Source organism: Saccopteryx leptura, chromosome 1, assembly GCF_036850995.1.
Source record: "Saccopteryx leptura isolate mSacLep1 chromosome 1, mSacLep1_pri_phased_curated, whole genome shotgun sequence".
In the NCBI taxonomy this organism is placed as follows: Eukaryota; Metazoa; Chordata; class Mammalia; order Chiroptera; family Emballonuridae; genus Saccopteryx; species Saccopteryx leptura.
Window position 1 is genome coordinate 228444243 of NC_089503.1, and position 27918 is coordinate 228472160.

At 37.1% G+C, this 27918-nt stretch overlaps 1 protein-coding gene across 1 annotated transcript in view; it reads right to left on the reverse strand.

Moving 5' to 3' along the window:
• The window catches only part of RXFP1 (relaxin family peptide receptor 1), a 113404-nt gene that overhangs the window by 17722 nt on the left and 67764 nt on the right, over window positions 1-27918 (reverse strand). Inside the window, exons 4-10 of the mRNA XM_066360180.1 lie at window positions 23911-24016; window positions 19335-19406; window positions 16586-16657; window positions 12418-12489; window positions 12257-12328; window positions 11605-11679; window positions 2507-2578 (exon numbers count right to left, since the gene is read on the reverse strand). Of these exons, the coding sequence (XP_066216277.1) occupies window positions 2507-2578; window positions 11605-11679; window positions 12257-12328; window positions 12418-12489; window positions 16586-16657; window positions 19335-19406; window positions 23911-24016 (541 nt within the window). The remainder of the gene's footprint in view (window positions 1-2506; window positions 2579-11604; window positions 11680-12256; window positions 12329-12417; window positions 12490-16585; window positions 16658-19334; window positions 19407-23910; window positions 24017-27918) is intronic.

The following is a 27918-nucleotide window of genomic DNA, read 5'->3' on the forward strand; positions in this document are numbered from 1 at the left end:
CCAAATATTTTAATAATAATTAAAATAAAACATTCAAATTTTAAAATAGGGAAGAGTTTTGCAAGGGAAATAGTGGACATCTCAACTCTTGAGAACAGACTGAATATCATACAACAATCGACAAAGTATGTCTGTTTAACAAAATACCCGCCAAATGATAACACTCACACACATTTGGTAGTTGATGTGAATTAGGGTGAAGTTGCCTAAGGAAGTCCAACCTAAGCTGGACAAAGTTAGATTTCTAGTTTGGAACGTTGAATGAGTATATATCTTCCCAGTTCAACTCTACACAGATCTTACGTGTATGAACTGGCACAAAGGACGACTCATAGAAAATTCAAAGGATTCCCGATCCTTTTTTTTTTAATTTATTTTTTTTATTTATTCATTTTAGAGAGGAGAGGGAGAGACAGAGAGAGAGAGAGAGGAGAGACAGAGAGAGAAGGAGGGAGGAGCAGGAAGCAACAACTCCCATATGTGCCTTGACCAGGCAAGCCCAGGGTTTCGAACCGGCGACCTCAGCATTTCCAGGTTGACGCTTTATCCACTGCGCCACCATAGGTCAGGCGGATTCCCGATCCTTTAAACATTATGTGACATCCTTGGAAACTGGCCTTGTCCCACCCTTAAGTATCTATTTCGTCCCCACACTCCAAATCATAACCACCTCCTCCCAATATCTCTGGACCAGAAAAGCACAAGCACTTGCCAAGAGGAAACTCATAAATAATTTCTTCATGCAGAGGTTTCTTTAAAGACAAATACAAGTAGGCCCTGGCCGGTTGGCTCAGTGGTGGACCGTCGGCCTGGCGTGCAGGGGTCCCCGGTTCGATTCCCGGCCAGGGCACACAGGAGAGGTGCCCGACTACTTCTCCACCCCTCCCCCTCTCCTTCCTCTCTGTCTCTCTCTTCCCCTCCTGCGGTGAGGCTCCATTGGAGCAGAGATGGCTCGGGCGCTGGGGATGGCTCCTTGGCCTCTGCCCCAGGCGCTGGAGTGGCTCTGGTCCTAGTGGAGCGACGCCGGGAGGGGTAGAGCATCGCCCCCTGGTGGGCAGAGCGTCGCCCCCTGGTGGGCGTGCCCGGTGGATCCCGGTGGGGCGCATGCGGGAGTCTGTCTGACTGTCTCTCCCCGTTTCCAGCTTCAGAAAAATACAAAAAAACCCCAAAAAAACCCAACAACAACAAAAAAACAAATACAAGTAGAACAGAAAAGAAGTTCTAAGTTTTCAGATATATATTTGACGAATATGTTTTAGGTGAAATTTAATTTCCTTTGGGCAATTTAGCTGAACTATTTTGCATGATAATATAGAGAATCTGGCATCTAAAGACTGTTGAATTTACTGTAGAAGAGTTCAAATATTACAGTGACTTCAATCCATTGTAAGGGGAGGAATAATTGGAACAAAATTATTGTTGTTTCAGTGGTTGTTATTACATTGCCTAGACACAGGGGTCCTATTTATTCTATTGATAGTATGATGGTTTTCAACTTTTTCATGGTAACCTACAGTAAAAAATTAAGCATTTTACATTGGGACATAAAATACAACTACACAATCCAAGATTCTCAAAACAATACATTTAATTATCTGAATTGCACTCTGATATTTGTATTCAATTCAATTTTATGGAAAAAAATATGATCAGGGCATACAATATTGCTTTCATCACTCACTTGTGAATTGCAACCCATAGTTTGAAAAACACTGTCCTGGAAAAATAAACCATAAATTAGGCAGCTGTATTTTAATATTAAAGGAAGCCCCAGAATCCTTCACTTTCATGGGAGAAGCAATGCGAATTTAAAATAGGCCAGAGTGGCATAAATTATATTCAATAACATTCTAAGCTTTAGCTTGGTATCCATAATTATATACTCAGAGGTATAAACATTCTGCAATACTTTTAAATTTTTTAAATTGTAATTACTCCCCCCCCCCCACAGTCTTTGCAATAATAATTTGTAAAGAGCAAACATTCTTATAGATTAAAACTTTAGCCCTGGCCAGAGAGCTTAGTTGGTTAGAGCATCCTGACTTGCCAAGGTTGCAGGTTTGATCCCCGGTCAAGGCACATACAGGAACAAATCGACATTCCTGTCTCTCTCTCCCACTTCCTTTCTCAGTAAAAATCAATAAATAAAACACTTACCAAAAAAAGACTTTAACTTAGTGTTTCTCAAACTGAGGAGTTCCAAACAGATTCTAGTCTATGAGAATTACTTTCCATTAAAAAGGATATTAACTTAAGTTCGAGAAAAACATGCCTCAAATGATATACTACCATTGTGATGTTTTATGTATATTGTGACTCTGTAGTTACCCTTAATTTGAACTTAGTGATTCTGCCCATGTGTTTCAGTTTCAAAAAACAAGTCAAGAGTGAATATTTGCCATAATTACTATGCAGGATTCTGCTAGCTTCTGTTCAATACACAAAAAGATTCATGTTCTTTGTAAAGAGATATAGCATTATTTGGAAAAGATAAAATGTTACTTACAAAGCAGTTAAATCACTGCAGGAAATAAAAGTCAAATTACTTAAATTATGGACATGGTTGCCTTCAAAGTCCCTGAAACAGAAAAATAAAAGATGGTAATCAGAGACATAAATAAATTGGTTGAGAATTATTTGCTTTTTAATAAAATCATTTTTCACATGCTGTTTTTTTTAATAAATAAATTTTTATTTTAATGGGGTGACATCAGTAAATCAGGGTACATATATTCAAAGAAAACATGTCCAGGTTATCTTGTCATTCAATTCTGTTGCATACCCATCACCCAAAGTCAGATTGCCCTCCGTCACCTTCTATCTAGTTTTCTTTGTACCCCTCCCCTCCCCCTCCCCCTCTCCCTCCTTCCCTGCCCCGCCCCCTGTAACCACCACACTCTTGTCCATGTCTCTTAGTCTCGTTTTTATGTCCCACCAATGTATAGAATCCTGCAGTTCTTGTTTTTTTCTGATTTACTTATTTCACTCCGTATAATGTTATCAAGATCCCACCATTTTGTTGTAAGTGATCCGATGTCATCGTTTCTTTTGGCTGAATAGTATACCATGGTGTATATGTGCCCCATCTTCTTTATCCAGTCTTCTATTTTTTTTTACAGTGATTAAAGCCTTTAAGGAAACTCTTGGCCAATACAGCAAGAATCCATAAAAGAGTAGTGTCCTTAACATGTTCACCAAGTCCAAGTTGGCCCCATCACCATGCCAAGTCCCTGAAAAATGCAGCCCAACCACAGTTCAGTCTGTTAGGAGCTGTCACAGGGAGCCGGAGTCCAGGAAAAGTCCACATCCAGGAAAAGTCCGCAGGGCACTGGAGTTGTTGTCACCATTCTATACTTTGCAGCTCAAGTCCAAGTCCCAGTGACCGCTGCTTCTAGTTGGTAATGATTCAGGTAGACTGGAAAAGCCATCTGCAGCATGTGTGGAGATGGAGCTTCTGTTCTCCTCTGCCTGGAGAGATGAGACCAGGTTGCTTTTCCCTGGAGCTCTGTGACTGTGGCTTGGTAAAGAGAACCTTGGGATACACTAAGCAGTCTCGGTGTGCTTTCTTCAGTGTTCCTTGGTTGAAGAGTCCTCTTAGTTTAGTCCAAAGTTGGTTTTTCCAGATGATAGTTCTTAAAATTAGTTTGTAATCCACTTTGGTTCTGGGCCACATGCTGTTTATTTAATATAGATTCTTATATGTAGTGATATAATAGCTAAAAATAATATTTATGTATATTTAATGTTTTTTTCTGTGTTAATAGTAAAAATGGTTTGAATCACCATATCTGTATCTCATGATTATATGGGCACTTACCTTATCCTGAGAAACATGAAAAGAATGAGAAATCAAATAGAAAATTTTTGTTATGGTGAGCACTGACTAATAACAGAGATTTAACAATGGACTGCATTGGATATCTGTCCAGAGTTGCCAGTGGTGTTTCTCTAAATTGGTGTGACCCTATCTTGCTGCAGCCTGAAGAAGCTACTTCTGCCAAAACAATCTTCAGCCTCCATCTCCCTTGCCTAAACACTCCCCAGAAAACAATTTCAACAGCCGTGAGCACTGTAAATGACCTCGTCTGCTTTACTGTGTTGCCACCCAGGTCAGGGCAGAGGAAGACCCACAGGCTGCCCTTGGCGGTCCACTCCCAGTTCAGAGAGCTGCACAGAGGCCCTCCTTGAACTCTCCTGCTTGTGACTCTGTCACCACCAGGAGTCTGATCTGAGAAGCAAAATTTGTCAAAAATGTTATGCTTTATCATCCTTTTCTGGCAACCCCGAAGTTATTCTTTCAGTTCGCTCTTTTATTGTTAGGTTTTTAGTGAAAGTTTGTAGAGCAGATTAGCTGAAGTTAGGGATATACTTTCAAGAGTAAACGCTGATCCTTATATTTACTCAGTCTAAGCCAACACTTAGTTTACTGGTCACCATATAACAGAGCTATAGAAATAACTGTCACTCAAATATGAGCCGAACTGTGACACCGTTACTAAAATCTGTAAGGGAATCATGGGTAGCATTAATGAAAGTGTCCATATTCTGCTGGCTACACTGCATCTGGAATAGCCAGTTTTATTTTGGGCATTGCAATAAAAAATAGACATTGACAAATCAAACTATACTTGGAAGATCTGGACATGAGGAGTCTAGAAATCAAGTCAATTGGAGAAATGGGTGTATTTTTAACAGAGGAGATCAAACCAAGAGAGATATATTTGAAGTCAAGTTGTAGAAGATATCATTGGGCCTTTCAAAATTAGATTTACTGGTCGAAAGGCACAAAACATTTTAAATTTAAACTCACAATCTGTGGGGTCCAGAGAAGAGGCTTCTTGTCACTATAGATATTTAACAGAGGCAATACCGTAACTCAAGAATTTTGTAGAAAGGATTTCTATACTACATGGAATATTAAAATCTTGAACCTTGATTCTAGAACATCCTTTTAAAGAAAATTTTCAATTATTTTATTAAATTGGAAACTAAGCACTTCTAGTACTGCTGGTTTGGTCATGAGGTTTGGCCAAGGCTTTGGCCTCTCACGTATTAATGTCAGACAGTGTTTATTTCCTTTTCCTAATTGATTGCTGTTGCCATGAATCTACCACCAGGCGGTGATGCTCTCTTAAGCCTCACAAAAAATCCTTAGTGATCTTTTCTTGTTAGCAGCTACTTATGAAACGTTTTTTTCTTTTAAGTTAGTATTTATGTTTAAGTTAGTATTATTTACTAATTTGGAAAATCAGTAGGAGATACACATGGAGGCATAAATTGAGGAATTTTGATGACATTGTTAGCTTTATTTAATTTTAAAATGATTTGAACTTTGAGTTATAAGTTTGCTTTGGCTTTCTTCCTACAATTAGAGGCTCCAGGCCTGATAGCACAGATGTGTTTGCAGCATACATACGAGCGGAGGCATACACATCTGCTTCTCATTCCCAGCCCCAGCTCCCAGGGCGATAAAAAGGGTGGCTTTTGTTTGTTTGGTTTTCCTGTTTTTTTTTCATTATTTGTTTACTTTATGCCTGCATGACTTTTCCTACTTGATGAATGAACCTCTGAACCTAACCATTTTATTTTTCTCTCTGTGCATGGCAAAACTTGCCAAAAGTAAAAATTTGGTTCTTTGTAGAACAACAATAATGAAACAAAAACACCAATAATCTTGCCTGTTCCTTCTTAACTTTCTCTCTAATCACCTAGAGGTATTTTAACCATGCAACCTCCTTAATCTTTACTTCCTCTTTTAAACATTTCTGGCTCCTATTTTATAGAAAAATATTGAGGTGATCAAGGAAGAAAAAGCCCTTGACTTTCTGCCCGACTTCTAGACTTACCTGTAAATGCACCTGGTCTCCTTCTAGTCTCAAAGGAAGAGATGGCCCTTCTGCTTTAGGCTAATCCCTCTTTCTGCTTTCTTGGGTTTGCTTTGTGTATGTGTATGTCCTAAAATATATGGTCAATTTTGGTGAATGTTCTTTGGGCATTCTTTGTTTGCAGTTTTTTATCTATTGGGATTAGATGCAGATACATATAACAAAGACCCAAATATAACAGTATAACTACATAAGGAATTTTTTTTCAAGAAAAAAAATATCAAGAATTAGGCAGTCAAGGGCTAGTATGGTAGTTTATGAACTTGTTAGAAACCCAGACCTTTCACTTTCACTATTCACATGTCCTAGTCTTCATGGTTCAAGACAGTGCTAAAGCTTGGCCATAGCATCCATTGTTCAGAGTATCCATAAGGAAGAAAAAGAAGGGTGTGTGTGCCTTCTTCTCTTTAGGGAGATTTCCCAGCAATGCCACACTATATTTCTTTAACCTCTTCAGTTAGAGCTTAGTCACATGGCTAGATCTAGATGTAGGAAAGTTTCAGAAGATAGTGTTTTAGTTGGGGACATTGCTGTCCCAAATAAACAAATTCTATTATTGAGAAGAGACACTGATGTTGAATATACATCAATTAGGGTTAACTTATTAAGTATGTCATTTAGTTCTCCATATCCTTTTATGGTTTTACTTGATTTTTCATGTACTGAGAAAGTTGGATTATTATCTCTTACGGCTTATGTAGGTATATTTTGCTTATGTTTTGGTTGTTATATGAATCTATTTGGGGAATATATACTCATAATGTGACATCTTTTATTACATTGTAATATTGTAAATTGCAAACAATTATACTTAAATATCCTTCTGCCCTGGCCAGATAGCTTGGTTGGAGGGGCAGACTGATGTTCCTGTCTCTCTCTCCCTTCTTCTCTCCCTTAATCAATCAATAATTTTTTTTAAATTTAAATATCCTTCTTACTGTTGTTTAATGCAAACTGGCCAGATTTCTATTTAGATAAAAACTATGATGCCTGCTTTTTTTTCGTTGCATCTACATGCATGCTTTTGACCAAGCTTTTGTTTTTAATATATCTTAATTACCTAGTTATAGAAGAATTTTATTTTTGTAAATAGTACTGAGTTAGGTTTTATTTTGAGTCAATTTGAAAATCTTCTTTTTAATAGGTAAGTTTTGCCCACTTATGTTTACTAATATGTCTAATATATTTGATCTTAGCCTGCTATTTGAAAACATTATATGGTTTTATAGATTAAAAACAGTCAACAAATGGTTTGCTTTTAAAAAAATTATTTCTTCTAATATTAAGAAAGATTTGTGTAGTTTATGATTACCATAATAATTAAAACTTTACATAGTACACTATATTTTCTCATTCTCAGAGAATAACAATACTTATAATTCCCTATCACCAAAATGACTAAATTAGTGTATACTATCTTCCTTTCTGTTCTATCTCTCTTCTACCATATGATTTTGATCAATTATATGCCTTTTTATTAATGTCTATCTTAGAATAGTCAAATATCTACATATTGGTGGATTTATTGGCTTGAAATTACATCTCTTGTCTTTTAGGTATTTTCCTTTATAGTTCTCCGGTTTTTACTTTTTCACTTTAAAACTGCTTATGCATTTAAGATTATTATATCTTCTTGCTTAATTGTCCATTTTATCATTATGTGATATCCCTCTTTATTTCTGGTGATAGTCTTTGTTCTAGAGTCTATTTCTTTTTTAAGTATTAACCTTGCCCCTTCAGATTCTTAAAAAGTTAGTGTTGCATTTCTTACGTTTGTTTTATAATATGCAACTTTTCTATTTTCTCTAGTTGCCTTAAGGTTTTTTCTTTTTTTGGCTTTCAGCATTTTGACTATAATTTGTCTAGTTATTTTTTTACTATTTCTTGGGTGTCCATGAGATTCTAAGATTTCTGGTTTATTGTGCTATATTAATTTTGGAAGATTCTTGGCCATTACTTTTCAAATATTTCTTCTGTTCTCCCTCTCTTCTTTTTCTGTGACTCTACACAGTTTTAAGGCAATTTTATATCATCCCACAACTTTTGGATTATCTGTTCTGTCTTTATTTCACTCTCTTTCCTCTTTCTGATTCAAATGGAAAACTATCTATTGACCTGTCTTCAAGGTCCCGGATTCCTTCATCAGTTGTGTTCAGTCTGCGGCTAAGCCTGCTGAACTACAATAGTTACGTATCTGATTCTCTTTAACAGCTTCCACCCCTCTTTGCACACACGTCCCAGGTGTTCAGACGTATCGGCCACCATTTCTACTCTATCATTTAACTATGAAATTTTAATTTCCCTGTTTGGTGGTTGTAAAATCCGAGTTATCTCTGGGTCTGGTTCTGTTGATGGCTCTATAATTTGACATTGGATTTTGTTCTTGTTCTTTCAGGGGTGGGGCTAACTCAGCAGCACTGCTGGCCCCCCTGCCCCAGAATCCCCCACACATTTAAGCATTTTCCAGTGCTCTGCAGCAGCACAGATCCTGGGCTGGAGAGGTTCTTCTGCCCCTTCCCTGGAGCAGAGTGCTTTTGCTTCCACCTCTCCTTTGGAGGCAGCGAATCTATGCCTAGTCCCAGGCCACAGGAGGATTTTTCTGTCCTTTTCCCAGTGGCTTCAAGTTTTGCTTCATATAAGAAAAGTCTAGAGAAGAAGGTGGGGTTTGGTGCCTGTGTGCCACCAAGGAGGACTCTCTCTGGTTTCCTTACCTGCTCCCAGGTTTTCTTGTGAACTGGTGGAGGCCAGCAGAAAACATTCTGTTAGGAACAGCCGACTCCCCCGAGTGTGGGGTCCTCAGTTATACTAGCCCACACTTAACCTTTATGAGTTTATTAAAAGTTTAGCAGTTTTCTTTATACATGCTCGATGATAGTCAGTTCTTCTCCCTGTGCTTTGCCAAAGGTGTGATATTATATATATCTCATCTCTCCTGGTTATAATTTAGAACTCTGATGGGCTTGAAGAAATGATGGTTTTATAGATTGTAAAGTTCTTTCTCATCAGTAGGGAGGGAGCAGTATTGTCTCGTGGCTTTCTATAGCCTAAAGCACAATATTGTTGGAAAGGAACTGTAATATATTACATATATAGAAGACATATTCAGGGATTGGCAAAAGTAGGTTTACAGCTGTGAGTACATGAAACACAGAGTTTATTCTTGTATTATTAGTTATTAATTATTGTATTATATATTTGTATTATACCCTGCATATTTTCTTTATAATTTATATTATACTCTTGAAATTGAGCCAAGTTGAATGAAGTAAGGCTAGTTCATTCATTTTCATTGCTCTGTGTATTATATTTTATTTTTTCATCCTTTTCCATGTCTTCCAGTAACGTGCTCCATAATATATACTCACTGTTTTCTATAGATTCAAATTATTTGCTGGTTTCTTCTACTCATAAATAAACTTGCTAAGTCTTATTTAAAATTAAAAGTTTACTTTTCTGTCATGATCTTTTGTTTATCTTTGGCTATTGCCCATCTGTTCATATGCTTATTTATTACTTATATTTCTTTTTTTTTTTTTTTAAATTTTTTTCTGAAGCTGGAAACGGGGAGAGACAGTCAGACAGACTCCCGCATGTGCCCGACCAGGATCCACCCGGCACGCCCACCAGGGGGCGACGCCCTGCCCACCAGGGGGCGATGCTCTGGCCCTCCGGGGTCACTCTGCCGCAACCAGAGTCACTCCAGCGCCTGGGGCAGAGGCCAAGGAGCCATCCCCAGCGCCCGGGCCATCCCTGCTCCAATGGAGCCTTGGCTGCGGGAGGGGAAGAGAGAGACAGAGAGGAAGGAGAGGGGGAGGGGTGAAGCAGATGGGCGCCTCTCCTGTGTGCCCTGGCCGGGAATCAAACCGGGGACTTCTGCACGCCAGGCTGACGCTCCACCACTGAGCCAACCGGCCAGGGCCACTTATATTTCTTTTTATCAAAATTTTCCTACTTTTATTGTAGTATTTACAGTTTTAAATTTCTTTAGAAAATATAATAAAGGTTTTAATCTGTTGTCTGTTATATATTTTGCAAGCATATTATCCTTGGCTATCATATGTCTTTTTCATGTGCACTTTTCTGCTAAATCAGATTTAAAAAAATTTTTGGCCAAAACATCTTTCAGATTTTCTAGTTTATACTTGCTAAGTAAAAATTAATGGGTAAAGTAAAGATAATTACAGTTAGTTTTAAAATAAATAAATATTTATAATGCTAAAATTATTACTATTAGCATTAATATTGAGATAGTCACTATCAGAAATGCATATGGAAAGAGTTATTTTGGATAGCTAAAATTTAAAGATGGCAATTTTAATAATAAAACATTTAAAATTCTACTTCTTAAGTAATAAGTCTTAATCATTTTTAGTTTTATCAGAACTATATAAATGGCTGCCTTTTTAAAAGCAAAAGGAAAGTTTATTATTATATATGCACAATATCTTTCACATTTGCTTCTGGTCTCAATGCATGATTTTTTAATTGCTAATTTACTTATGTAAATATTAATTAATTTTACTTATGTAAATATTAATTTTTCTCTATGACTAAGTTTGGATTACTGAATAAGAACAACTATTAATGTTTCATCTGAATCAAAATTTAATTACAACACAGGATATTAAACTTAATCTGCCCTTTCCTTAATTACTTTAGCTTGTTATCAGTGAGGACACTGTGACAATACCAACATGCCCTCTGGACTAAATAATAATTTTTGGGATGTTTGGCTTCCCCTAACTAGTTCCAAACTGTATGTTTTGAATTATTGTCTGCCTTTTATAGCATTTCCCACTCCTACTTTATTATCAGGTTGATAATTGTCACTTCTTACAATATATATATATGTGTGTGTGTGTGTGTGTGTGTGTGTGTGTGTGTGTGTGTGTGTAAAGGGAAGCATTCATTCGTTGCCCACTAGTTGTGCATTCATTGGTTGCTTCCCATGTGTGCTCTGACTGGGGATGGAACCCTCAACCTTGTCATTTTGGGACGACCCTATTAACTGATGAGCTAATATGCCGGGGTCTCAGCATTTCTTACTTTAACTTTCCCCCTAGTTTTAATTTGGCATTTTAAATTTACTGTGGGCTTAAAAACTAAACAACAAAAGTTTTGAGAATTTCCTATACAATAAGAAACAGAAGGAATTTTCATATGATATTGCATATGCCACTTGTTGATCAAACATTTTAATAGTTATTTTGGTTACTTATTTCTTCATTTTACCTGTATTTAAAACAGGCAAGTTTGTGGGGTAATCGAGTTCCAAATAGGTGGAATAGTACTTATCCATAAGCAAAGCTATTCTGCAACAAATTCCATGGAATATATTCTATTGTGATTAGACTTCAAACATAAATTCTAAGCATCATATTTTTATTATGCAGAATTTAGAAACTTTAGTCTTTTTGTACCAAATTAATAAGTGAATAGGTCAGCAGGGGGAAAGGGAAAATGTTATATAGAAACCCTAACATCCCTTCTATCTTCTTTCTGCCTCCAAGTTTTATTTATTTTTGAGATGTTTATTTTTGTGAGAGTTTAGAGGAGTTAGTTTAGATAATAGGGATGTTAATACCAAAATCATGCTAAAGTAATGTGAGAAAATGTGATATGATATTAACAATTTATCATTTTACAAAACTGGATATCTAGATGAACTAGGCAAAAGAAAAGTTAATTGACTTCTTCAAGAAAAGATACAGCAACTTACAGCCAATTCAGTCTTGGTATGTGCTGACAAAGAGGGTTATTAGGCAAATGGGTGAGAACATTATTCGTCAGCAACCTGAAAAAAAAAAAAAAGAAATTTGAGAAGTCACATTTCTCTAGTTCTTTTTTTAACTTAAGTCAAACATGGCATTATCGTTATTCTCATGAAATCATGAAAATCTACTAAGTGTCTTCTCTAATTTTTTTCTGTAGGCGTTGTTATATGTAAGTGCTTGTTAGTAATAAAAATGCTATCTGATATGGAGGAAGCAGTAATGTCAGTAACTGAAAGAAAACCGGTGCCTTTCGATAGTGGGCAGTGAAAAGGAGTGATTTTAAATGAATGTTATTTTTCTTTACCTAGATTAATATAGGGTAGTAATGTTGTGCTTAAGAGTATTTTAATAAACTATCACCATGAGGCTGTGTTCAGTTTTGATGGGCTGACATTGTAGAAGACAGAGGATGTGATAAAAGTTGTGAGAACTACAAGACAGCCTCATTAACTATAATTAATTAAGAAATAGTTTTCAGTTGAAAAGCCTTTTTAGGGTTTAAACAATTCCAAGTTGAATGCTTTTAAACTAAAAGCAGTAATTTTCATTCATGTCTTTTCTCTTAATTAAAATATTTGCTTTAATTTTAGTACTTACAAGAGCATAAGAGAATTTAGTCCATAAAAAGTTAGTGGAGAAACTTGACTGAGGTGATTATCTTCAATTACCCTGCCAGCCAGAAGAAAAAAATAGATTCACTTATATATTTTTAAAACATAAAGACTAATACTATAAAATGCCACATAAAATAAACATACAGCCATTCTAGTTTGTGGAGATCTTCAAAAACACCTGGCTTCAAGAAGGTTATTCTGTTATGACTAAGAAACCTAAAAAAAAAGAGAGAGAAATGACTACAATAAATTTAATATTCCTGTTACTTTACTGTAAAGAAATGAAAAGCAATAATCATCCATCTTAAAATTTCTTATATACTCTTCTCATCATGCCATTTCCCAGCCTTTGAATCTCTAAAAGTTCTTCATCATTTAGATTTTTACGTCTAGTTTTTAATTCTCTCGTAATCAATCAATAAACCAATCAGTCACGTATTCAATTATCCATTTATTCTTCAAATTGTTTTGAGCACGTACTTTATGGCATTAGGTTAGATGTACCACCACTCATGTCTTTGAGGGGCTTTGAGTCTAGAGGGAAGACAGCGTGCGAACAGGTTACAGCAACACTGGGAAAAGAGAGAAGGGTACAATGTATGGCTGCTCGGACACTGCAGAGGAGGAAGCACCTGGCTTTGCTGGGATGAGGACTGCAGAGCATGAAGGAGTGAGCAAACAGTAAGGCTTCACTAAAGGAGGCACAATTGAGAAGAATCTTGGATGAAGACATGTCATTCACAATGCAAAGAATGGGTAGGGATTATTCTGGGGAGAGGAGATCACTTATGCAAATACGAGAGGTAGAGGGTGAGTTAAGGGATCACCAGGTAATTCAGTGTGGCTTCATTTTGGGGTTGTGAGGAGACACAAGAGATGAACCTGGGAGGCAGGCAGGAGCTTGGGTTCTGGATAACAGGACATTGCATGCTAAGGAGTTGTTTTTTTGTTTTTGTTTTTTTCCTGAAGTTGGAAACGGGGAGGCAGTCAGACAGACTCCCGCATGTGCCCGACCGGGATCCACCCAGCACGCCCACCAGGGGGCGATGCTCTGCTCATCTTGGGGCGTCACTCTGCCACAATCAGAGCCATTCCAGCACCTGAGGCAGAGGCCACAGAGCCATCCTCAGCACCCGGGCAAACTTTGCTCCAGTGGAGCCTCGGCTGCGGGAGGGGAAGAGAGAGACAGAGAGGAAGGAGAGGGGGAGGGGTGGAGAAGCAGATGGGTGCTTCTCCTGTGTGTCCTGGCCGGGAATCGAACCCGGGACTCCCTCACGCCAGGCCGATGCTCTACCACTGAGCCAACTGGCCAGGGCTGCATGCTAAGGAGTTTGACCCCTTCTTCCCTACCCAACTTCTTACTCTATTGCAGAGTAAACCCCTCTCTTCTATGTTGATCTCTTCCTTTGGGTTCCTCTTCATCTAGCTCAGTCTCTTTGGTGCAGCAATTCACTGCTCTGAATCTGCTGCCAGACAGTTTGATTCCTAGCTTTGTCCCTTATGTATAATATGACCTTAAGCAAGCAATTAACTTCTGAAAGTCTCCATTTCTCCAACTCTAAAATGGAAATATTACTTCCTCTTCCTTTAGGTTGTAATATTTGAGATGATGCATGTCATCAGCACTGGCCAGTCATACTCAGAACTCAGTGCGTATTTAATGAGCTTTCAGCTCATGCCTCCCACTCAGTGTTTTTGCTCTTCTTTCTCCTCTCTGCCTATGATTCATATACAAGTATTAGTTCAAATTTTACTTCCACTGATATATGGACCACACTGATTTCTTTCTTTTTTTTCTCCACTCTGACAGATCTTAATTTGACATCCTGTAACATTTCTCCTAAAGGAATCTCCCCTCCCCCTACCAAGTTTGACCTTTGCTTAGGGGTAGTAAGGGATGACGTCTCATATTAGAACTACTTCCTTCCCTCCTTTGCAAACATGGAGCCTCAAGTGGGCACAAAGAAGAGGTCAAGAATAGCTTCCACACTTCCCCTGAATACCATAGGGGGCTCCCTTTAAAGCCAATGGAAACCCTGTGGTAAAGATTTGACCCATCCATGCTCTGTGTTCAACTGAGCCGTTCTTCACTGCTCTGGACCCAAAATGGTCCCTCTTTCACTGAATCATAATAGCAGATTTGGTCTGAAAGACACAGGCTTAGGACTTAATTCATTAACCTCTTTTATCATTCTCTATTGTCGGGTATATGTTCTACCCAAGAGTATAATATAAGCTTCTGGAGAGCGAGAGGCATGCCTCTCCCCAGTGGCAGTGCAGGCTCTACCAGAAACACTGGTGGAAGAGCTGCTGGGAGGAAGCTAGTGTGACTTAACTTTCTATGCCCCGCACAGGGTCTGGCTGAAGGACATGCACACTTTAAGGGCTGATGAATATTTCTGGATGAAGGAAGAGCAGGTATCTAATGATTAACTATGAAAAACTAGAAGTCTGTGAAATCTTTAGTATCAAACAATATTCCAGTTCTATAAAAAACAACCATGGAGAGATAGCAGACACTTCCATTTACTCCCCAGGTCTGTATCACATTCTACATCCAGCTACACTCAACCAAGAAGATGATGTTTAGTAAGTTTTGAACAGTCATAGAAGGGTTGGAGAGAAAGATAGTGAGGAACTTAATGAGAATTAGTCTAATATCGACTTTGGCTAGTTTGCTAAGACACAAAAGAACAGGGATGGGGTAGAAGGGAAGAGAACAAGGTTAATGTGATTACTGTTAAGGCTCTGAGTCTACCACAGCTTCTTTCATTTTCCTTGTAAAATGATTAGGTGGCCTTCAATCCCAAACTCTGATATGGTAAGTTAGGTATCTGACTGGAAAGAGTTTCTTGGGTTAGGACAGAAAGCAAGGGGGCAGAAATTGAAATACAGGGAGTGGTTTATTCATGTCATTTCTTTTGGTTATATTTCCATTCCATAACTTCTTTGAGAATCTTAGTTTCAGCTGCTTGGTAAGACTCAATGAAATGGAACTTTGAGAAAGCCTATTTCAAAAAGCTTTTGTCTCAACCATGAGATACCAGTTCACGTCCATTAGGATAGTGGTTATTAAAAAACAACCCAAACATCAACAATACCACAGAAAATAATAAGCTAATGAAGATTTGGAGGAATTGAAATCTATATTCTTTGCTGGCAAGAATGTCAAATGGTGAAGGTGCAGTGGAAAACAGTATGGAAGTTCCTCAAAAAATCAAATATAGAATTACCTTATGATCCAGCAATTCCATTTTTGGGTATATATCCAAAAAAATTGAAAACAAGAACTAAAACAGATATTTGTATATCTATATTCACAGCAGCATTATTCACAATAGACAAAAGGTAGAAACAACCTAAATGTCTATTGAAGGATGATGGATAAACAAAATGTGGTCTACACATACAATGAAAGGAAGAAAATTCTGACACATGCTGCAACTTGGATGAACCTTGAAGACATTGTGCTATGCAAAATAAGCCTGACACAAAAGGACAAATAATTATGGTTCCACCTATACGGGCTACCTAGGGTAGTTAAATTCACAGAGACAGAAAGTAGAATGGTGGTTGTCAGGCTTCGGGGGAGAAGGAATGGTGAGTTATTATTGAATAGATTTGGGGTTTTAGTTGAAGAAGATGAGGAAGTTCTAGAGATGGATGGTGCTGATCATTGCATAACAACATGAATGTACTTAATGCCACTGAACCGCACACTTAACATCATTAAAATGGTAAATTTGATGTTAGTATATTTACCACAATTTTAAAAAAGCTTTACTCTTTAAACCTTACAGTGTTTTATATATTTATAAAAGTAGAATTAGTAGAAAAAGAATAACGGGGAAGTCTTTGGGTTTTCTCTTTCATAAATTTTAATTATCTTCAAGCTTTCTCATTTTGATTAAGTTCACCCAGTCATTATTCCTAATAATTAGTCGCCATGACTAATGTAGTATGCAATAATCACTATTATTATGTGCCAGGCACAGTGTGCCCCATTCTTCCCATGAATTTTCTCATTTGTTTCTCACAACAACCTAAGGTAGGTACTGCTGTAATCTGTATTTTACAGTACAGGAAATTAATGCTTAGAAAGGAAAGTAACTGCTAAGTTCACACACCTGAGTGAGAAGGCAGGACGAGAAAACCTGTGTGACCCAGGACCCCATGCTCTTAGCCCTAGTACTAGGTGCCCCTCTGCTCTTTGCCCGCCTCCTAGGCATTGCTGTGGCAGGAGGGCTGGTAGAGGGTGGAATGGGGCAGGCTGGCAGACCACTGCGGAATGGGCAAATTAATTAGTACTTACAGTTTAGTAAGATTGTACAGTCCTCTGAAAGAATAGATGGATATGTATCTAATCCTATTGTTTTGCAGGAACCTGTAAAAATGATCATTAAAAGGCAAATATAATGGAACAGCCTTTAAGTTTTGCAACATGAAAAGAGTTCAGTGGTTGGGTGAACTTTGTTAAAAAATAGTTAAACATACCTAAATAATTAGTGAAGCCGGATATCATACAACCGTGTTTTGCTATTATATTTGTGCATAAATAGGCTAGCTTTTTTTTTTTTTTAAGATTTACTTATTGAGTTTGTAGAGAGAGAGAGAAAGAGAGAAAGAGAGAAGGGAGGTAGAAAAGGAGAGGAAAGAACAGAAAACATCAATTCATAGTAGTTGTTTCCTGAATGTGCCTTGAGCAGGCAAGCCCAGGTTTTTGAACCAGCGACCTCAGCATCCCAGGTCGATGCTTTATCCACTGTGCCATCACAGGTCAGGGTTTATTTTTATTTTTTTAAAGAAATACTAGTTATAAAGCTAAACAGGTAGTAGTTCAAATTTAATATTTGAATTTTTCATGAATGAAACTTTAATGCACAGTAAGGCACTCACTAATAAAACAGAAGTCATACTTTATAGCATTTCCTGCTATAATTTTTTAAACTTGTTGTTTGACACAGTGCTGGCAAAAGTACAAGCATGTGATATTTTTAAGACCCCCAAATATATTCCATGTTAATCACAAATCTGCCAAGTAAGTCAACTTTTAATTTTATTAATTTGACACCCAAAGTCTTACCCCCCCAAAACATCTGAGGAAACTTAAGAGTATACATGACAAAGAGAAAAATGAAAATGAACAGAGTCAGGACTAAGAGAATACAAATTAGATAGGAATATCAAGACGAGCATATAGGCTTACACAGTTAATTAACTGAAGTCACACTGGAAGTTGGGCCGTGAGTCAACTGGAGGGCAAAGCAAACAGGTACCAGGGCACAAGCAATTGTATCATATTCAGCCAGTGAGGCTTTGCACTTCTATGGCCCTGGGTGGTGGGGGGTGAGCAAGTAAGGGCTCCAAGTATATTCTTACTCTGAGTGCCGGTTGCCATTTTCCTGTATGGTATTCTGAGTGTGTGTAGATCTACAGTATACATTTTAGGAACAATAAGGGAGAAACTGATATGAATGAACAATCAGTTAATTAAAAATTTTGACTAAACGAGATTCCCTATTTGTCCAACAAGCAAGAAAACCTAACTTTGATTGTAAAATGTTATTATTAAATTTATTAGGCAGTTAGCAATTTCACAGGACATGTTGTGGCCCAATCACACAGTAGGTAATGTATCTTTCTTACTAATACATAGAAAAACTTTAATATGTTATTTATTATTGGTTTCTAACTATTGTAATGAGCCAGCAATAGACTATACTTTGTGGAGGATGAGCCAAGCTACACATCTACTAACCAATTAGAATTTTTTAAAAATTAGGCTATTTTGATCTTATATTATTTGGAACAAATTGGCTGTTCACAAATTAATTGAGTGTTCATTGTTTAAAAAGCCTACACTATTGTGATACAGAAACCTAAATTTTGATATTTTAACTTGAAGTCCTAACTTCTTTTAAACATGTGAACATAAGGTGGTGCTACAGATCAGAAAAATTCTCCATATTACAGAAATCAGAAGATAGCATAAGGAAGTGTCATCTAGAAGTTTTTGCACCAGGCATAATTTTGAAAAGCTCTTTTTTGTTGATTGATAAATACCCAGAATAAAGTTCTAAAAAGTCATTTTTGTTGGAATTTTTATTTTCAGATATAAAATAAACTTTTTGTTGATTATCTGGTTTTTAAGAACATTTCCACTGGTTTTTAAGAACATAATCCACTGAAGTGGATTAATTTTGCTTCTTCTGATTCTGCTTTATTACTACTACCTGTTATTTTAAAGAAAAATGTATAGATATATACCTATGTTCTAAGTTTTTCTAGTGTAAAACCCAAACTAAAACCAATACAGGTATAAAAATGAAACTAGAAATTCTGTGATGAGTTCTAGATATTATGGCTCAGGCACAAAATATTTAAACTTAACAGTTTACGTATGTGACCATATGATTTAGTTACATGTTGACCCAAATAACAGGTTAACATCACCTGGGCCATTATGGATTTTGAGAGTCCATACCTCACCCCAAAGTCCACCTAAACTAAAGAGAAGCTAGCATGTCAGATACTACTTGAGGCCAAAATAAAACTCAACCTGCAAGGCAGATGTGAAAATGGAATTAAGTCCCCAAAACAACATGCTCAGTGGTTTCAAACCGCAACGACTTGCTGTGTTCAGTGGAGACTGAGTTCACAAACCTAGGGGGGAAAGCTTTTCACTTTCTAATCTTGACTGCAGATCTGGTAAGATGTCTTCACATCTTTCTTTGAGGTGTGTGTTGAGGTGGTCCACTGTAAAACAGTGCAGGGAGTAAAACCTGGTGGTCCTCGTTTTGGCAGAGTGTGGCAGGAGGATTTACAGCACACATTGTCTAGTTTCTTTGGAGACAGGTATCTACCATTTTTCTAGAATGGCCTCTGGAACTATTACTAAAAAAAAAAATGTTACCTGGTAGTCTCTAGATAACAGCTAAATAAGTCCCCAAAGAAGGCTCAGATGTAAGCAGTACAGTGTTGGTGTCCACAGAAGTGGGAAGAAACAGACATGCCAGAAAATGTTAATTAGTTTTAATTCCAAGAATTAAACTTTTTCTTACAGACTCCGAAGATCATGGTACTTCTCGAAACCATTAGGAGGAAGTTTTCTTATTAAGTTCCTCTGAAGTGACCTGAAATGAAGGTAAATTTTGATTTTTACTTGAAGTTTTTTTTGTTTTTAAACTACAACAATATGGATAATTATAAACTTTATTTACATTAGCAGCAGTTTTCAGGAAACATTTTATTTCATGATGTTGTGCTCATCATATTCATAGTATCATTTAAACTAGGTCTAACTGTCAATTTTATATTAAAGATGTTCTTGGCCCTGGCTGGTTGGCTCAGTGGTAGAGCATTGGCCCGGTGTATGGATGTGCAGGGTTCGATTCCTAGTCAGGACACACAGGAGAAGTGACCATCTGCTTCTCTACTCTCCCCCCTCTCCTTCTCTCTCTTTTTCTCTGTCTTTTTCTCTCTTCCCCTCCCACAGCCATGGCAGACTCGGTTCAAGGGAGTTGGCCTCGGGTGCTGAGGATTACTCTGTGGCCTTTACCTCAGACGCTAAAAAATGGCTCCATTGCTGAGCAAAGGAGCAACCGGCCCAGATGGGCAGATCATCGCCCCCTAGTGGGTTTGCCAGGTGGATCCCAGTCAGGGCATGTGTAGGAGTCTTTCTGCCTTCCCTCCTCTCACTAAAATAATAATAATAATAAATAGATGTAATTAGGTTATAGCACTATAATTCTGACACAAAAATTAAAAAATAATAAAACTGTGAAAACAATTTTTAGTTATGTCCTCCTTTTCTATATTTAGCTAACAAACATGAAAACACATCTCAGTTTTTGGGTGACAATAAAAATAGTGCTTCTCTTTAAAACACATTCAAGAACTTACATAACTATATATCCTTCAATATTTCATTGTTCAAATTCCACTACCTTTACTTCCTTCTAAAATTAGTTATGAAGTGTGGTGATGGCTGGGCTGGGGGAAGTGGAGGAGGGGATGGGGGGATAAATGGTGACAGACACAGACTTGACTTGGGGGGGTGAACACACAATACAGAGATGCTGTAGAACTGGGCACCTGACACCTGGCTAATTGTGTTAACCGGTGTCTCCCCAATAAAATTCAATTAAAAAATAAATAAAATTCATTATGAAGGAAACTGCCAAATGGGTACATACAAATGAACCATCTTTATTCAATAGGGTCAATTTTAATTTCTAATAAATTATATATAATATTTCCCCTTGTTTCACAATTTGAAAAGCAGCTTTACACAGACTAGGTTCACTTCATTGTGGTTTCATTGAAAAGGACATATTTTTTTTTTAAGAAAAGCAATGTAATGTAGTAGTAACAATATAAACAAGCAAAAAACCCTCAAACATTGCAGCGAGGATCCCTTGCACGAATCACACATAATCATTCCATGTTGGTCTCTTTCTTTAATTGTGGAAGAATGGATTTGGACTAGATTAGCTCTCATAATAGGATATTATTATTATTACTAACATTCTATAGGATGATGGGGTAGATATATGCTCATTGATAAATTATCTGGATGTTGACAACTGTGTTTAGATCTTATTATATTTATACTTTGTTAGACACTTTAGAGGATATATTGAAAAACCAAATTTTAGGTCTCCATGGAGTTTATGGCATTTCCTTTTTTTCTGGTATAGAAGATTAGGACCCCAATCACGATATTATAAGAAGAATGCTTGCTGTACTTAGAAGAGACAAGATTGAGGTCCTATGAGGGAACCCAAGAGGAGGACGTTAATTGCACCTGAGTAGGAAGGCTACTCTAGAGGAAGGAGGGATCAGTAAAGGTCTCTTAAATAATTTCTCAGAAATTTTGGGTTTTATTCATTGTGCCTAGGATTTATAGGCTCCTTTTTTCTAAAGGGTGGCAAATATTTTCACAAATAACATTCTCTGTGTTGGCGTAGTGCCCATTGAAATGGAAGGAGTAGGTATTATTATTCACACTGAACAGAACAAACCAAAATACTTTTTAATAGATTCTTGTATTTTAAAATTTAATATTCCAAGTTAGACTCTTCACAAAGTGAAGTGTGTGAGTGAAAGATAACAAATACTGTTTTTATTATTATTGTCAAAGTCAGCTCTCATTTTATAAAGAAAGCTCTTGTTGGATTATATAGTTTTAATGATTAAATTCCAGGACCTTCAAGTTAGCTTTCAAAGTTAATGTTCAGCAAGTTGGAACAATGCATAAATAACCATATTTCTCTGTTTGTCTCTTTTGCACATTAGCATTTATGTGAAACATCTTCAAAAAAAATCCCATCTTTAATAAGTATTACTTGGATTATTGGCTTCTTTAATACTTATTTAAGATTAAGTCCATTTCTATGATAGTTCCAACTGAAAATATGAAATGAGCTCAGTAATAAAATTTGATATTTACTCTTCTAATATATTTGCTCTAAAGCCTAGAGTTCCTTTTCTCTGTGGAACTGAACAAACACTGGGACGAGATGTGATGCTGAGTTGATGTTCTCCAGAGAAAAGTAGAAATGGACAACCTGAATCAAGCTGCTCAACCCAAAGTGCAAGAAAACGCTTAAAAAAAAACAGCACAAAATAAAATAAAGTGGTACAGCTATCAACTCCTAGGCTTCATTCTCACATTTCCAAATTCCTGTTGGAAATCTCCACTGAGTGACCTGTTAACCTCAAATTGAAAGCAGCATTTAAAATTGGAGTCTTAATTTTCCCCACTTACTATCAGCAGTCTCCCCGTTCCTGCAGTCATTTTGGACCCCTCCTTCACCATGTCATTCATGATCCCAGTTTGGTTCCTATACCAAGAGTTGAAAACTGGTGGTTTTCAGGTCTGCACACATCCCTTTATGTACGTTATGTATGTATGTATGTATGTATGAATGAATGAATATATGCACATATGTATGTGTGTACTGAGCCAGAAAAGCTTTTTATTCATTGAGTTAATAAGAATGCCTTTAGGTGGGACATGTACTTTCTAGTTAGTCATTGCCTTATCTTCTTCCATACCACCAGCTCTCTTCTTATGTTCTTCTTTTACAAAGGTTAACTGAATTGTTTAAGAATGAAATCAAATTTTATTTGTGAAAAAATAAAAAATGAGATTGGTAACATCAAGGTATTCTGTGGTAGGAATTTTCTAGTAATCTGATATAAGCCATGGGAATAATAATATTTTTCTTTGAAAATAGAGTAAAATCACCTGACCTGCGATGGCACAGTGGATAAAGCATCGACCTGGTAACGCTGAGGTCGCCAGTTCGAAGCCCTGGGCTTGCCTGATCAAGGCACATATAAGAGTTGATGCTTCCTGCTCCTCCCCCTTCTCTCTCTCTCTCTCTGCTCTCTAAAATGAATAAATAAAGTCTTAAAAAATAAAAATAAAAAACAACATAGAGTAAAATCATCATACATATAATCCAGCCACTGCAGTCAGAATTTAAATCATGGGAACTCTCTGTAGGACCTCAGACTTTGGTGGAAGGGGATTATTATTTTTCTTTCCCATAAGACTAATAACTATTAAAAAGAGCTTTGGTGAATTGAGGCTAGGATAGAATGCTATCCTTAGTTTTGGTGGGAATGTTGTGGTTTAACCTGCCTGGTGTTCTCAGTTCATTATCAATTTGGGTAAACTCCTTAGGTGACTATTAATTAGGTAAATTCCCCAGATCCTTTTAATTTGATGGTACCACTGACCTCACAGCTATTCCTCATCTCTTATTTGGGCCTAGCATACGAGTTGCTGTGTTAATGTGGTGTGGGCTGAAAAAGGCAGGACGTGCCAACATTTATAAATTTAACAATTACTCCTATTTTGTCCTCATAAACCCAAAAGTCAGAGCCATAAGTTACTAAAACATTGGATAAAACAAAACAAAACAAAACAAAACAAAAAAAACCTCAGCAAACATATTGGATTAAAATATCTATTTTATCACAGATTTCTTTGAAAGCTTCAGCCAAATATGTGTTATTTGTGTTGCTGAAGTTTGTTTAAATTAGTACTATAGTGACAAACCACTTATTATGAGGATTTACTTTTTTACATATGTAAGTATGAGTTACTTAGAAAAAAAATTCATCAAGATCTCTGAGTCAAATGGGATACAGAAAAATTAGATTTTAAATGTGAAGTTCTGGGAATATTTTATATTCAATTATTTTACTTGTTTCCTTTTTTAATTTATACATAAGAATATATTAAAATTTATGTTCAGTAAAGTCTAAAAGAGTTCTTTCAATACATCAAGTAAAAACTCAATAAAATAAGAAAGCTCTATATAATAGTTTAATTGGCAGCTTTTTTTTTAGTAACACATACAATTGATAGCATTTGTTTAGATGAGATATGGTGACACTACTTCATATTATTGTTAGGAGGGACTAAAGTTAGTAGGTGGAATAATTTAGACTGGGGGTAGCATTTAATAAATGCAAAATAAATATCAATAATCATAATCGACCGTGGAGCAAAGACATTATTTTTAAAGAAAAATGCATTATTAACAACGACAAGGCCTTGATTCCGATAGTTTTACAGGTGATATTATGGCTGTCAAGGTGAAGCCCTTCTTCTCTACTTACATTGAAACCACATTTGAAGAAACTGATGGGACAGCTCGCAATTCAGTCTCATCGCAGTTAAACTCCAAACCTCGACAAACACATTCCGTGGGCACCGAACTGAGCCCTGATCAAGAGGACGCAGTGAGGCGAGAGGACAGCGAGGGACCAGGAGAAGGAAGGTAGTGAAAAGAAAGACACGAAAATTATTTAGTACAAAATTATAGCATATCTTACCGGAGCAATGTGGGCAGTACTTTAAATTAAGGTTCCAAAGTTTGCTTTTAATTTAACATTAAAATGGTATTAGAACATTAAGGTATGAACATTTGCAAATTTAAATAGCAGACTGCAAGCCTCCATTTCTTTCTTCCTTTTTTTTTTTTTTTTTTTTTTTTGCAAATGCATGAAGTCATCTGCTCTTACCTTGGGAGAGAAACTATGTCTGAGGGTGATATGACAGTGTGTGACGGGTCTTACTGTCCACATTAAAGCTGCTGCTTAAGAATAAAGTATTTACTGATGGCATAATCATTACTTTAATGGAGAACTAAATCATTTTTAACTGTCAGGAAAGGGAAGAAGTAAATACTGAGCTATAGTATTGGTAGATTCTTTTATTCTGAAAAATTCAGGAGTTTCTCAAAGGATTTTTTTTTTCCAAAGGATTTTTAACCAACCTTTTGGCTTTTGCAGGGATGGAAGAATGTCTAAAACATCATTTACAGGAGCGAACATATTTTTATACAAAGCTATTCTATTTTCATTAGTTGGTGTTAGAAAGAGGGAGAATGGGATCTAGGCCTCTGGACTTCACGTGGGGCTAGAGTGATAACCTGAAAAATGTGACCCAATACTTCTAATGTCTATGACAGACTAGCAATAATGTGTTCATAAAGCTAAACAGTAAAATTGGATTATTATTAGGCATAATAAATCAAGTCTGATTCCTGCCTCTGTGGGGAGTTGACAACTATTGAGAGCATGGGGAGTGCTTCCTCATTACATTTACTTTGAAGCCCTGAACTGTATAGCAGAGATTACAGACTCAAATGTCTACAGAGAGCAGGCAAAGCAGGTGTGGAAAGTGACCAGATGTCCCCGTGGAACAGCGTCTCCTAACTGTTGCCATATTAGGATAGGAGCATATATAGCTAAGTCAACCAACTCCCTTGAAGATGCCAGAAATACAGTGTTTTCTATAAAATTATAGAAATTTAACTTTAAAAATTATAATAGCTAACATTTTAAAAGATCATAGGATGAACAAGACTTTCTATGAGAATTTCCTGCTTGCAGGTTTCCAGGTTTGACTTTTACAATAAAGTGTCGGGCCTGGTTAGTACTTGGATGGGAGACTTTTACAATAAAGCTTCCAGCGCGTAGACATGTGCCTTACTGGCAAAGTAGAGTTTCCTGTGATGACGCTGGTGGATGACTGCTCACGGCACAATTGGCCACAGCCTTTGAGACAGCAATGGTTTTCCTTTGCTCAGATATAGGGTGACAGGTATTCTTCCTCTCTTCCCAAATAACTATAGACAGACACCTTTACAAGATTGTGAGAGATCAAGTTAGTAACTTAGGTTTTGTGTTTTCTTGTAAACAGTGTCTCTGTCAAGAACTTTTATCATGGTAGTTTTATCATGGTAGTAAGCGTTTAGGTTATGGGCCTCTGAAAACGGATTCTGTCTCGAAGTAAAAGCTATCCTAACCTGAGGGTGTGTATGTTGTGGGGCAGTGAGGGTTTGGCAGGAAGATAAAGGTGCTGGGAGGGAGAGTAAGAAGGGCAGTGAAATTAGCATTTATTCCAAAGTGTTTTTTTTCTATTTTAATACTGAGTTAAAAAAATCCATACACACTGATTACAGGGATACCTACAATGGGAAAAAATAAAAAACAACACCTAAATATCTAACAACAAAAGAATGATTAAGCAAATTATGCCACTTAAAAACATGTTATAGGCCCTGGCCGGTTGGCTCAGTGGTAGAGCGTCGGCCTGGCGTGCAGGAGTCCCGGGTTCAATTCCCGGCCAGGGCACACAGGAGAAGTGCCCATTTGCTTCTCCACCCCTCCCCCTCTCCTTCCTCTCTGTCTCTCTCTTCCCCTCCCGCAGCCAGGGCTCCATTGGAGCAAAGATGGCCTGGGCGCTGGGGATGGCTCCTTGGCCTCTGCCCCAGGCGCTAGAGTGGCTCTGGTCGCGACAGAGCGACGCCCCGGAGGGGCAGAGCATCGCCCCCTGGTGGGCAGAGCATCGCCCCCTGGTGGGCAGAGCGTCGCCCCCTGGTGGGTGTGCCGGGTGGATCCCGGTCGGGCACATGCGGGATCTGTCTGACTGTCTCTCCCCGTTTCTAGCTTCAGAAAAATACAAAAAAAACCCCCCAAACCATATGTTATAGTATATTTTAAAAAGGTTTATAATAACAACCTATTATATACTTATAGGAATATAAGCATGTGTTGCTTTTAGGTTATGCTGAAATGCTAATTGAAAATATGATAATAATGGTTTGCACAGGAAATATCAACTATGTTAAAATAAAAAAGAATGACTTATGCATCTGCTCATTAATACTGGTAGCTTCTGAGTAGTGAAATTATGAATAATTCTTTCTAATAAAGAATTCTTTCCAAATCTCTGTACTTTCCAAATCCCTCAAATTTAAACTTTATGAATATATTAGTTAATGGTAGGTATACTTTCTGTGATACTGTTCTTGAGAGGTGACTATAAATGGGAATTTCTCACATTCATTTCTTCAGCTACAAAAGATTACAATCCATTCTCAGATTAATTTCTAATACATCCTTATAATAATCTCATTCAGATAAAGTGGCACAATAGGAACCTTCATTCAAGTACCACTCCCAGATTTTACACTACACTTGCTATCCCATTTTTATGTTGCTTTTAAGTTTCAGAAAGATATTTAATTTTTACCACCTCTCCTTGAATTGTAATTGTCTCTAAAAAACTAATTAAAAATTATATATTTGTTATTTACTAAGTATGATATAAAACTGTATTTTTGATACATCATTTATTGCATAGCTCAATTCCTGTTGTGTAATTATACTTGTGACAAATTTCTCTCAGAGTTCAGAATTAGGCAAAAATTTATTTCTCTTGCTGACTTAATCTGTTTTCCTCCCATTTGTTTTTACTTTATAATCTAGACTATGAAAGTTACACAGCCCATTTTTCCTATTTTTTTTTTAATTTAGAAAATTAAAGTTAACAGGGTGACATTGATCATCAAAAGTACACAGATTTTGGGCAAACATCTCCACATCATTTGGACAGTTGATTATGTTGTATACCCATCACCCAAAGTCAGATCACCCTCAGTCATCTTATATTTGTCCCTCTTTATACTCTTCCCAATATTTCCCCATCTTTGACCTAAAACCTATAAAATTAAGAACTAAGCCTTGAATGCAGCTACCGAACTTTTTCTCAGTGAAGATTTCCTTACTTTTCATTTTTATTCCCTTTCCTATTCACCACTGAATTTTTGCCTTTTTTGTTGTTAAATGTTATAAGTCTGTTAGTAGTCATACTTTTTAATTTTAAAAAATTTATTTATTTATTTATTTATTTTACAGGGACAGAGAGAAAGTCAGATAGAGGGATAGATAGGAACAGACAGACAGGAATGGAGAGAGATAAGAAGCATCAATTATCAGTTTTTCATTGCGACACCTTAGTTGTTCATCGACTGCTTTCTCATATGTGCCTTGACCGCAGGCCTTCAGCAGACTGAGTGACCCCTTGCTCAAGCCAGCGACCTTGGGTCCAAGCTGGTGAGCTTTTTGCTCAAACCAGATGAGCCCGCGCTCAAGCTGGCGACCTCGGGGTCTTGAACCTGGGTCCTCCGCATCCCAGTCCGATGCTCTATCCACTGCGCCACCGCCTGGTCAGGCTGTTAGTAGCCATATTTTTAATATGAACTGTCTAAAATCCTTTTGAAAATAGGTGAGATATAAAAAGATTTAATTAGAATTTAAGGAATGAAAAGTATTATA